Raw genomic sequence first — 13,749 nt, 5'->3', positions numbered from 1 at the left:
GATACTCTAGTTAAGTGGAAGTCGACATTTTCATAGATTATCGTTCAATCTTTTCAATTATAGAAGCACGATTTAGTTACGGATAGTGGAGCTGGTTCCACGGAGGAAACCTGGAGAAAAGGAGACCTAACAACATGATGGAAGAACAGCGCGAATAGCGGGCGAAGAGATGAAGAAGAGGGTGAACAAGGAGACGCCTCCTGATCGAAGCTAGGCTTTCAGCTCGCACACCTTTCCGTCGCTACTTTATCCCCTCTAATTCTGTTTATTTTTTTCATTTCCTCTTTTATCGTATAATAAATATATATATATTATATGTATATATATAATATATCGTTATTTATACTCCACGTAATAATTTCATTTTTGTTCCTTCAACGGAAGTGCGCGCCATCGTCGATTCGATCGTTCTAATAAACGATCCTGATATATCGACGTATTTTCCTTCGTTTTTTTATTCTTTTTCTTTTTTTTTTTTTTGAAAATTTCGTCGCCAGTTTTCTCGGTACGATGATTGGAACGCGTATTTTTTCTTTTTTCTGTTTTTTCTTTTTGAAGATCCGTCACACTGGACTCGACATCGGTTCCAAGCTTCGAGGAAAGCTTCAAGGTTTCTTAAAGAGGAACTCGACGTGACATCCAGCTACGGTCGTGGTCACTTTTCGAGACGAAAGACAAGAAATAAGAATATAACTTCTCCCCTTTTCGTCGTTCGTACAGAAGTCGAGTGTTGCACTTGGAGATCAGAGAAATTCTGAGTATTGAACTATAAAACAAATATATCATGCCTCCGTGAACGACATACATATTCTATATATAAATAAAGAAATAATGTTCAAAGTATCTACAATTGTTTGAAATTATGGCGAAAAAAATACAACATAACGTAATTAAAGAATCTATTTTAAAATTATACTCTTCCATGTCTGAAACATTAAATTTATCACTCCACTTGGCGATAAAACCATTACGAAGAGTTTTTCACGTTTGTTATCGCCAAATAACTATTTAATAGTTCTCGTTTTTTCGAATGTTATCGCTAACAGTACGATCTGATAGTACGTCAATGACTTGAAGCTCCACGTTAAAAACACTGGAATTTAACAATAAGAGAAACAAAATATTTTCGTAACAAAAATAAACAGAATCTTAACAATGCAACATTTATCCATATAAATCTCTATTAATGACGACCACTAATAAATTAGTAAAAGTAACAACAATCTCGCGAATACAGTAATATTTCTCATAAAACAACCGTATTTGCTACATTAATTTGATGGATTTCGAATTGTTTAAAAATTCCCTTAAGACTTTCTGACGTCCTCTTTCTTAAGCATCTTGAAAAAAGTATCGTCACGGATGGCGATGACGGCAAAATAAAAGTTACATCGTAACGTATAACAACGATAACAATTAAAAATCGAGTAACTGGCGGAGTCTCGCTTCTACACTGATCGGAGCTCCACCTGACAAATTAATATTATTTACTTAAACCGAACGTAACGAAATTGTTCTTCAATAACGATTTTATATCTCTTTCTTATCTCTTAAATTTTCATTAAGACCTGAAGGAGACGAAGAACTCTGATATATCGATGAACCTAATCTCCTGAAGAATGGTTGACCTCATTGAAAGGGGAAAAGAGAATCTACTGAGAAATTAATCAATTATCAAGTCGAAGATCCTTCTTGAGATCGTCTGTATCGACAGAGAAAACCAACAGAATCCATTGCCATAGAAAGTAACAATCGAGAATCGTGCGATGATAAATTCAAAGCTTTGCAGAAATCCCGAGTGGTAGCTTCTTTGTTCGATTACGATCGTCCGATTTTACTGCAGTTCCTCTGTCTAATTACGATCGTTCGATTCTACTGGAGAGCGATCTTCTCCACTACATCTTTACAAATAAAATTCGCCAGCCAAGAAGGATCAGGAAAAAAAAAAGAGAAGAAAAGAAACGTCAAGTTATCTATACCTTAAGAAGGAAACTAAATTGCAATTTATAAAAAGTTGAATTATTAAAATGATTGATAAAATCTGAAAGTTATTTCCTTTGTCTGGTATCTGTAGTTGGGAAATATAATTGTTAAACAATTATTCTCTTACTCTCCACGAATATTCCGAGTATTCGCTCGAAACCAATATGTCTTTAACGAAATCTATTGATTGATCGACACTTATAAACAAAAAGATTTAGCGAGAGATTTGTTCGTCCGAAAAAATGAAGATATCAGTGACAAAGAAGACTTTGTTAGATCGAGAATCTAAGAGGAGTATTCCTGTTGGATATCTTCGTACTAGAGATTTCAATGGTTCTAATCTTAAAGAAGATTAATTTGAAAATAATAAATCTCTAGAAATGAGATCTCTATGAAATTGTCCAAAGAGAGTTGGTGATCCCGTTCGGGGATGATTTCACGTTTTAAATTAGCTAAATGGGTGAAAAGAAACCCATCAGTCTCCATTCCTTAGAATAGCCAGCAATATAGAAAAAACGCTAACAACCGGCCTAATAATATTATATAGTTATTCAGCGTCTTTGCTTCACACATTCATGATTAATAATAATTATAATAATAATTCTCTCGTACTATGCTGACCGAAAATATTAGACTACCCCTTCTGTTATCGGACCTTTGCTTCCACAATTGGTGCTACGAATTGTGCAACGTTATATCGCACGACACCAACGAGACCCAATTTTTGTTCGAAATTGCCTAGAACGCTTTCTAGGTTCTACGTTCTAATTTCGCCTAGAATGCCGAAATTTTGTATTTTAACTACGTTGTTAAATCGTATTTAACAATCTTCTAAGAATTACAAACAATGGAAGAATCGAAACAATAGTTGGAAGATAATTTATATTATCGAGTATCGTTTTAAAGATTAATGCATTCTGGGTTCAATTACGAATTTTAGTAAAACTAATTGGAAGCACAACGTAACATCGTTCGTACAGTTGTTGTACAAATTTGTATAATTGAACGTAACATTGACGCAACTTCGAACAGAAATTAAGCTGGTGCTGTTTCGATACAAAATTGCACGTTTTTACCTTCTCCGATCGAAGGTAGCAATATTTTTACTATACAACTGACACCCACGGAAACAAAGATCCAATCATCGAGATGCCGATGATCCGAGATTTTCGGCCGCCGTAGTATTTCTCTCCCGCCTCTCTCGTCTATTCTCGTTTTGTTTTTTTTTCTCTCGTTTTTTTAAATATAAAAATGAAAACTAACATATCTTTGGCTTGTTCCCTTTACCAATCGGCAGCAGCCACCGTGTGTGTGTGACGGGCTGCGGCGTGCATCGTTATTATTTGTTTCTTTTTTTTTCAGTTTGTTTGTATGCTTGTTTTGTTTCATTTGTTCGTTTAAATATCTTTTTGTACAGTTTTGTACACTCGAGTATATATATATATATATATTTATATATATCATATAACCGTGTACGCGCGTGCGTGCCTTCATCGTCTCTACTTGCATGTATTATACTTCTTATTTTTTTTTCTTCATTTTTTTTTTCTTCTTTTTATATACCATTATTATTAAGCGCGTGCTCGATTTAATCCCTTTTCTCTCTGCGTTCTCGCCATTTATGTACACCTCTGTGATTCTCTTGTCGAGAGCGCGCGCACAATATTCTCACGTATGCATGTACGACGTGTGTATATGTGTGTGTCAGTGTACGTGTATGTGTGTGTATATATATATATATGTCTCTATACCTCTGTGTGTATACGTGTTTATGCATACAACGTGTATCTAATCTCTCGTGACGTGTATCCCACGCCTACCACTCTCTGCTTTTTATCGCTTTTATAACGTATACCTATATGTATACGTTTATATAAATATTTATATGTGTATGCGTGTACGTGTATGCAAGTCTCCCTTTTCTTTTTCCTATCCTGACGATGTGCTCCATTTTTGTTGTTCACCTTTTGCTCACCGTGTGTCTGTGTGTGTATTTGTGTAGTATCGTGTGTGCTCTTGTTCCTCTTTCAACCAAGTGTGTGCTTTATAATCGTGTATATGTATCATGTATGCGTAGGTGTAATACGAGTGTTAAAAATGTGTGTCGATTAGCAAGCTGGTTGAACACAGTGCGTGGCCCAGCCCCAGATGCCATTGACAGCTTCGCGTGCGTCGTGACGCCCCGCGTCCTTTCGACGACGACAACGACATACGTATGTGTCTCACCACTTTTAGTGGATCGGCGACTTAACGATGTGGTCCGGCGGGATGAAGTGGTACGCGGGTATCGACAGTCCCGTCGTTTCCTGTGATATCCTGAAACAGAATTGGCCGTGTCTGTCAGACCGGATATGATCTTTGCGAAGCAGCGCCGATTCCTTGGCTCGATACACGCGAGCCGACCGCGGACACGACCAAACGCTCTCGTTTGCTCGGTTTCTTTTGTTGGATCGTTTTCGGGGAACGTTTCTCAACGATAGAGTAAAAACGTAGACAGAAATAAGTTACAAGATTTATTTAACTCGGAGGTTTCTCGTTCATATTGGGCACTTTCATTGATTTTCGAATAGTTTTTACATCGAAGGGCTGACGAAAGGCTAGTTATAAAATTGTTTGATAGGAGCAAGTAATATACGTTACATCAGGTTAGTAATGAATTTAATTAAATGTCTTGATCGAGTGCACGCGTGTGATTAGCTTCGAAAAAATTGATTTGGAGCAGAAATACAACAAATTGGTTTATATATCGAACGTTTTATAAAACACTCAGATTCGTTGGAATTTCATCGTATAAGATATAACATTGTGTTATACAATGTATTATAAAAGACAACAGACATCGTGCGAGAAAATGTACATTTTTCAACAATTTTTCTGAGAATCCCACTGTTTCAGATTCTGTTAAGTTTGTCCTTTTTGAAATATCAACACTCTTCTCTAATTTCTTTTTATACTTTCTGCTACGTTCCGATGAATTATTATGTGCAATTAAGTCAAGGATTATGTCTGATGGAATTTTAGATATTTAAATATCGATGTACATATTGAGAAAAACAATTATGTTCCATTATCTTTTTTAACTTTTTTCTTTCGTTTTGCTCTCCATTCCAGGATATATTAAACAAGATCAATACTTACACAAACAGCGAAAAGCAATCAACAAGCATATTCACCACTCGCAATCGAAACCAGTGAAATAATTAAATCAATAGACGATCCTATATTTAACTTAAATTTTCGAACTTGTTAATATCCGTGGAAAATATTTCCCCGACGATCGCATGCTGTTTATCTTGTTTAATATATCTCGATATGTGTAAAAATAATCATCTACGAGAAGTAGCTATTCCCTCCAAATCAATTAATCTTTCTCTGTCTTTAATATTTCACAGAATAATTACACTGTACACTCGAAAATATTTTCTGTAAAAAAAAAAAAGGAAAAAAGGAGGGAAGAAAAAATACTATTGCAAGGAATTAACACACAAACGAAAATACAAAACTCGAATCTTCAGAAATCTAAATAATAGTCCAAGTTCGATTTAAAAAATCCTCATTTCCTTTCGTATAGCAGAAATATCTTTCAAACGAAATTTTTATATTTTCCCGAAAGTTGCAAACGAATGCGCTTCGTCGTCTCCCTCGCTCTTCAGGTAACATGCGACAGATCTACGGAAGAAGATCCTCGAACATCGAGGTACAGATTGCTCTCGATTACACCCTCTCGGCATGCACAGTCTCCACGAACATCTTCCGTGAACCGTCATTAAAATCCAAAAAGAAAAAAAAAAAAGAATGAAGAAAAACAAATAAAAAAAAAAAAAAAAGAAGGATAGAAAGGGAGATCACACAAACGCCGCGTATCGATAACAGCGTAGTTAACGCGGTCTCAGATGCAATGTACAGTTCTCAGAAAAATGTTCGAGCGGAAACATGCATGAAAGGGTGCGCATCGAATTGATAGTAATCATTCGCGTAGAATGATTCCCGGAGGGGTTCGGATGATCTGGTCGGTAAAATCGGTTCTGGTTGGCAACTCCGTTGGTCGCGATCATCGTCTGTTTCACGATAAAGAGTTAGATTACAAAAAATGAAAAAAATCAAAGAAAAATGTGAAAACATGGAAACTAGATACACAGGTGAAGAAAAAAAAGAAAAAAAAACGGAACGTTAAATGTTTGAAACGGGTATCCGAGAGAGCCGGTTAATTAATAGATAAAAAATATATATAAAGAAAGAAGTAACAAAGAAACGAATAGAGTAATAAGAACAAGATCGCTAGTTGCCGAAAATACGGTTCGTAAAAATTGGGAAGAAGAGTATGTGTCGATTAACGGGACTACAAAGGAGCGGATGGTGCTTACCAAAAACGGGCAGGAGCCTGGGTCAAGTTGTTTGGATGGATACATCTTCTCTCTCTCTCTCTCTCCCTTTTTCTCTACACCTCTTTCTGTAAGAGTCTCTCCACTCTTGGTACGTATCTTTTTTTTTTTTTCTTTTTTCTCGAAATATAAATATGCACGTATGTACACATAACATAATGTATGTACACTCTGCGCATCGTGTTTGCTATACATAGAGATTTGTATGCTATACGCGGCAATAGGTTACAATCTATATCGATTGCAAACAGAAGATTTGCGTGAACGAGGCACGCGACAATCTTAAACATTTTTCTCTTTTAATCGTCGTTTCGCGATTGCAGTAAAAAAGAAAAAGAAAAAAAAATATGAAAATATAGGCAAAATATCGATGGTTCACCGTGATATTTCCCCATCGATTGTTTTATGTCGATCGGATGCTACTCTCCTTGATCCTTCGAGGATTGGATCCAGATCAAATCGACGAACGAGAAAGGAATTTGAGAGACATTTTTCATACGGGGCAGAGCGACTCCAATGGAATATCTCTCAGCTTTCGTTCGATGATCGTTACAAGTCGAATTGATCTACAAACCGAGGATAATTGAACAGTGCAAACGAGCGGCATTGGCTTGACAATACGTAGCTTTCTTTACCTTTAAATCGCACTCTATATTTATAGGTGAAGTTTTGATATAAAATTGTGGATCATCAATGACATATCAAAGATATTTCTGGTCCTCTTAATCCATCTTTTTTCCAACAAAATCTTCAACGATATTCATACATCTCACGTTCATCATTAACGACGCACAGTTCACAAAATTAAACTGTTATATGCTTCACCATTAAGAATAATAAAAATACTCAAATATATCAAAGGATTAAAATATCAATTCTCTAACATATCTGCATATATCCACACATCATCCCTTGCATACGGACCAACGTAACAAGAATAGCCAAAAAAGAAGCTACAATTACAAATTCATTTTTTTTTTTTTTTTTTTTTTTTTTTTTTTTTTTTTTTTTGAATGAGAAATCCGCTGTCGCTCGTTCTAAAATTCAACTCTCTTTCGTTTTCACGTCGTTCGATTTGACGCGGATCAGAGGCGCTCGTTCCACGAAACACGAGGCCGGTTTCTAAAAGGAGGTAGCAACAATAAAAGTACAGCAGAAGCCAGAAACGTGGTCGCGCAAAGTACTACAGAATTAGTTTCTTCCAGGGAGGCTGGATCGATGGGAACGTATAAATAACGGTGGAACTCGCGCAGAACAGCGCGTATTTACAGCTAACCATACCTGTGTCACATTTTTCATTGTCACGTTCAATGCAGAGAATTCATTGTGACAAGGCTAACAGTAGCGTTTTAATAATACAATAATAATTATTATTTGCCGCTACTATTATATAATATTATCCAACAAAATAGTAATTTATTATTATCCTAAGACAAATTGTTTGAAAATAACTATAGTGCATTGCGAGACCTCGTTCTAAGGAATACCGAGATATTTGATTATCTCTTTTTCTCGTGTGTTCAATTCTCGTCGAGATTGCTTATTTTTCACAAAGTATTTCATCTCTTTTTTTTTGTATTAAACACGCCTAGCTTTATTTAACAAGGTGAGATACAGGGTAGCTAATGTCTTGTTAAGCACACAAGCTCTGCGACATCGTTTATAAGAGACCAATATACAGTTGAAGACTAACATTACCTACAAAATCCTGTGTGTGTATACTCTTTGAATCTTGATATATTTTGTCAAACCTTCCTTCTCGCCTTAACGATGAGAAAGAAAAAGAAAAAGATCGCTTTAGTTTCATCGTCTTATTTTTCTCTCGTTCACGCTAGTTTCTCTTTCACTCTATCCTATCACACGCACTCTTTCTCGCTTTTTCTCACTTGCAGAATCTTTGTCTGGTCGATTTTTCACGGAAATCGCCGCCAACGTGAGAAATCATTATTGTCTCCAAGAGAGAACCAAATATATGTATGTAATATGGGACAAGACTACATATGGGTGTACAGAATGTCAAACGCAATATGAATTATCATTTATTATACTACGAGCTGCGCGATCGTGTTCACGATTTATTCGATTCAATAATTTCGTTCGATATCACTTCTCTTAATAACGAATGATAATAAAAAGTTTACAACGCTTGACATTATCGATTTCTAAACTAAAATAATTCCATAATAATCGTTTTGTAAAATAACATTCTATATATGACGGCGTCACCTTTAAATGTAGCTTTAAAGGGTTAATTATATAAATGAATGAAAATAAACGAGGCTTCGCAAATCCAATAAATCGAGAAATAAAAAATTATAAAAAAAGTTGGCAAAATCGTAGCACGGAACTTCGAACCATCGTAAAGAACAAAGAATCTGATCTATCGTGATCACGACATCGCGGCAAAAATCGGTGCACGAGCGTTCTACCACTCGTCGGTCATAAATCTACATCCGCTTGATCTATGCAACGTATTTTCTCTCTCTCTCTCTCTCTCTCTCTCTCTCTTCCTCTTTCTCTCGCTACGAACTAGAAATTGAGCACACAAACATTGATCTGGGAGCTCGTACGCAGTCGATCGTCATTAAAAATCGACGTCCATTCACCGTGTCTTTACTTCTTTTTCGATCCTCCCTTATCAACCTAACAAAATTGATCGACTCGATTCATATTCCCATCTTGATCGACTCATATTTTATTGAAATATCATTCTTCGTTCGTCGCTATATCTTCGTTCTACATTCTACATTCTTGAGGGACGAGCTAGAAGAAAAGACTGATCGATCTGCGGCGAATGCGACTTTTCTCTTCGATAAAACACGATCTTTTTCATCTATTTTTCATCCTTGTGTTTCTGTGTACGCGTTTCTGTGTATGTCAGTGGTGTAAGTGTGAACAGGTTGTGTATACGTATCTAAAATGTTAATTAACGCTAATTAATCTGAACTCGCTGGGGGAATCGTTACTTTCTTCTCTATCTGCCGTATATTAATATATACATATATATATATATATTATTTATATATACATACATATGTCAATAATACATTTATATATTATTTATATACATATGTTAATAATATATATATATATATTTATATCTATACATATATAAATGGAGCGTGTTTCTCGTGAATATGATTACGTTTTTGCTTTATTCGTATATAATTATCATCGTTATCGTTACAATAAAACGACCACTATCGTAAATCGATTGATTACCTTGCGTATATTTCATTTCCTTCTCTCTGTCTCTTTCGCATTTAGCGAGTACAATATGTCTATGCTCATCCTAATCGTTTCGAAGAAGCGGCGTTTAAACCTCATGTCGAGGTACGAATAAGCTCTCTTGTCATTATTCTCTCATTTTGTTCTTTCTTTCTCTTTTTTTTTTTTTTTAAACCTCTTCTTCTCTCGCGCTGTCGCGATAGACCATATTCTATTTCCGGATGAAGTGTCCGGCGTTGATTTCAGAGCACGGTTACATGATTACGGACACAATGCGTATCTGAACACGTCATTACGCTTCGCTTTTTCTCATTTCTCATTTCCTTTCATTCAACTCTCTCACACTCTTCTCTCATGTAGGTACATTCTCTCGTGTAAATGATGTAAAAGACATAATCGAAAAAAAAGAAAAAAAGAAAGGAAGAAAAAAGAAATCATAGTAATATCTAATAAATGTCGCACACGTCGTTTCCAACCTCTTTTTTGTTCCATTATTTATTTTCTTTCTCTACTAAATATTCCGACACGCACGACATATTTCGCTCTCTCTCTCTCTCTCTCTCGCTCGCTCGCTCTCTCTCTCTTTCAAAATTGAAAAGTGGTCGGGCTATACAACTACAAGAAAAAATTACATCGGAATCGCCTAACGCTATTAAGAAGAGCCTTTTATGCTTCCGACATTAATCAATTAATATAATTCATCGTAATTATGTTATATATATGTATACATATATATATATATATATGTAAAAAAGGCTGTTTCGCGACGGTGGACAAGCGGTCACGTTCTCCGAGTCGACGTCAACTCACCATCACCGTATTGTATACGATGTATCATGATTCTCTGAAATGAAATACCGTTATCCAATAAAACAGAAAATGTATACGAAACGCGGAAAGGAAAGCGTGTTAAAATCACGCATTTCGCAGAGCAAGTGATACGTTCAGGCTAAAAGTAAGTCAGATTCGGAGGTCGTGTCGCGCTTGATGCGAAGGCCCGAAGACTTAGCGTCGGATCTCGCCTTTAAACCATCTCTCAACCTTCCCTTTCAAAAAATAGAAATACAAATTGATCGGTACATTCTATATCGTATACAAAAAAAAAAAAAAAAAAAAAAGGAAAAAGGAAAAGAAAAGAAGAAGACTATGTATATATATGTATATATATAAAAAAGAAAAAAAAAACGACAGAAAACACGAAGGTCGATGCCGTGACCGGCAATTGTAGGACGCAAGTGGCACGGTCGTCGCGCGTCTTACCCTATGAATTTGCATCACGCATCATCATCATCATCATCATCATCGCTATCATCGCTGGTAGTCCATTCTGAAACTATCGTGTTGGTCCGATCCTTAGCCAAGTCTTGATCAGGACTCGCGCTACCCTGGCGTCCGTACGCACTTTTCTCCGATGTAAATCTCGTGTTCCGTGTGTGTATGATCGTGGTGGTTGTGGTATTGGTGGTAATCGTGGCTGTAATGGTCGTTGTGATGAGTAATGCGTGTACGTGTAACGATCTCCCTGATCTCGCGTCTCTCCTTCGTTTCTTCGTGGTCGGTGGCTCAGTACGGGTTATACTTGGTGCGCTCGGATTTGAATTTGCCGCTCTCGGTGGGCCCGGGCGCGCCAGGGCTACGTAGCCTCGGTGTGAACTTGTGCGACCGGTGAACGCCGGTTGTCTGGACCGGAAGAGCGGATGCAGCCGCACCAGCAGCGCCACCTAGCAATTCCGTGAGTCCGCCGAGGGCGGTGAGGCTAGATAGGGCGTTGAGGGCGCCTGGCTTGCTTAGCAGCTGAGCCAAGGGAATGGCGCTGGCCAAGGGAGAGGCAGTGGTAGTGGTAGTAGAGGGAGAAGCACTGGCCCCGGATGCCCCGGGAGTGGTACCGCTGCCAGGGGTTTGGGTATTTTGGGCCTCTAGGTTAGCTTTCTGCAGTTCAACACTGGGGAAAAGACACAAAATGTAAAAAGGTCAGGGTGGGAACGTTCCTCTCGTATAAAAACAGTTTTATGTAGTTTTATGTAAGTATATGGGCGCGTGTGTTTATGTTTGCGTGTGGCTACTTTCGTGTTTCACACACACACATATATATATATACACTTATATATATATATATATATATGCGTGTACAGCGGTGCTCGATTAAATTACAATTAAATCGAGGATCAGATTGCAAAGCTCGCGATGCGGATGACGATTTTGTTTCGTACGGGAGGACTCGAGATTTCCTCGACAGAGGGAAAGAATAGACTTAGCGAAAACAAGTGAGAGGACAAACGAGAGATTAATGCAAAAGACACGATAATTGAGTGGAGCAAATCTGCACGTTTCTTGGGCATAATTTTTCTTATACCAATTGACGTTTAGGTAGACTCAAATAGATCAAGTGTAGGGAAACTGTCGAACGAATATAGCAAAACTCTTATTATTTTATGGGAAAGTTTCATTCCGATATATAGGAATATGATCGCTATTTTCACTTGTTCCAACTATGTCTATTCGCTGTGTTTGTCGATAGGTTTAATTTACACTCGACAGTTCGAACAGTACAGGGAGTATAAGCGGATTTTGGGTCGTTTGAATTTAGGCGAAACTCTATTGGAATTTAAGCGAGCACTGCTGTACGTGTTTCCTTTTGTCGGACAGTGTTTCGATAAACGATCAGATGAAAAGAAAGAAATATACAGAAAGGAAGGAATCGCAGCGACGTGTACACGAGAAACAGAGGCTAGGAAATGAAAAGAGGCGAATCATGGCGATGTGTGAGATATAGTAAAATGAAAATAATAAGACGGGTCCGCTAAAAGAACAGAGTTGTTATATCGATTAAACAGAAATAGATCGAAAGAGTGACAAGGTGGTGTGGACGCTAAGTGTGATGTATGTCAGGCGAGAAAAGAAAGAAAGAAAGAAAGAAAGAAAGAAAAAAGAAAAAAGAGAATAGAAAGAAAAGAAAGACTTCGAGTCGCAAGGTTTTCAACAGGCTTCACAGAAAGAGAGAGTTATGCCACAGGTGTGTTCTATGGAGCGTGATACTCTCACGTACACCGGCTACGTGGTTGTTCGTGGGGGGGTGGGGGGAGACTTTTCCGTCGTCGGGACGCGTTTTATCGGTCTCGAGACACCGTGCACCGACGAACCATCGGCATCTGTCTGTATCGTTTTTCATCCAACGACATACAGCCGTCACGTTTCGTCGATCGTACACGATGCAGCCTCTAGGAGCACCGAAAATGGCGTCCCAATGCGGAGGATACGCTGCGAGGAGTTGCCGCCATCGAAAAGGACGTTCGACTGCATTCGTTTCGATCACCACGAAAAATAACAATTTCTCAAAGTTTAATTTCACTTTCGTATCTGGCAAAATTCCTCGATCTCGAAATTTTTAAGAAATTTCTTGTTCCTAGCCGACGAACGCGCAACGTCCTTTTTTCTGACGCAGCACAGAGCCATAGTCCGTTGCACATGACACATAAAAACAGGAGAAGTTCTCCGAATATACAGAGAATACTTGTAAAAAGTAAAAAAAAAAAAAATAAAAAAAAAATAAAAAAAGAAAGAGAGAGAAAGAGATAGAGAGAGAGCGAGAAAAGAAAAGCAACAAGCGTTCGAACATCGATCAGCATGTAATGACATCGAATCTCTATGAGTCTTTTCAATTTGGTATCGCATCACGGATACTTTAGCAAAGTGGAATGGAACGTAGCATGGCTCTGTGAATCACTGAAAAGCGGAAATCAAACTAAACGGGGCACAGCACTTGCACTCCGCCGCCTACGGGTATATCATCTGTACGGGAACTATGCAGCAGTTTGACCAGTTGCTGGATTTGCTGATCCAGCGAAATCGTTGCCACGATAATTGGCTCGTACGTCACGCGTATACAGGACGAACGGAAAGCGGAATTGAACGCGGCAGAGTGCAGATCTTGGCCGCGGGAATTGTGCTCGGGGGGATGATAAACACGATACGTAATAATCATGACGACCAAGTGGTTGAGCGGGTATTACAAGAAGTAATAATCGGGATATATGACGAATATATTTTTCGGTCGCTATTCAAATGCAGTAGTATAAAAATATATATGAGTGACAATCTGGAATAAAATATAATATGGATTATAATTCGTAAAAAGGGGGAAGAAATAGAATGTGAA

At 37.7% G+C, this 13,749-nt stretch overlaps 1 protein-coding gene across 6 annotated transcripts in view; it reads right to left on the bottom strand.

Annotated features, from left to right (window-relative positions):
• Window positions 1–457: 457 nt before the first annotated feature.
• LOC100743853 (poly(rC)-binding protein 2) overlaps window positions 458–13,749 on the bottom strand; it is a 171,795-nt gene continuing 158,503 nt past the window's right edge. For 4 of the 6 annotated variants that reach the window (XM_024365824.2, XM_033319347.1, XM_024365823.2 and 1 more), the window contains one exon: window positions 9,724–11,535. In XM_024365824.2, coding sequence (XP_024221592.1) covers window positions 11,157–11,535 — 379 coding nt within the window. In that variant the 3' untranslated portion in view covers window positions 9,724–11,156. Of the gene's footprint in view, window positions 4,300–9,723; window positions 11,536–13,749 lie in introns of those variants that run through there. The other 2 variants (XM_033319348.1, XM_033319349.1) reach the window with 1 other exon arrangement.

The sequence above is a fragment of the Bombus impatiens genome, unplaced genomic scaffold (assembly GCF_000188095.3).
Source record: "Bombus impatiens unplaced genomic scaffold, BIMP_2.2 scf_0151, whole genome shotgun sequence".
Lineage (NCBI taxonomy): Eukaryota > Metazoa > Arthropoda > Insecta > Hymenoptera > Apidae > Bombus > Bombus impatiens.
Note: the sequence above shows the minus strand (reverse complement) of the source record. Positions and strands in the feature narration are given on the sequence as shown.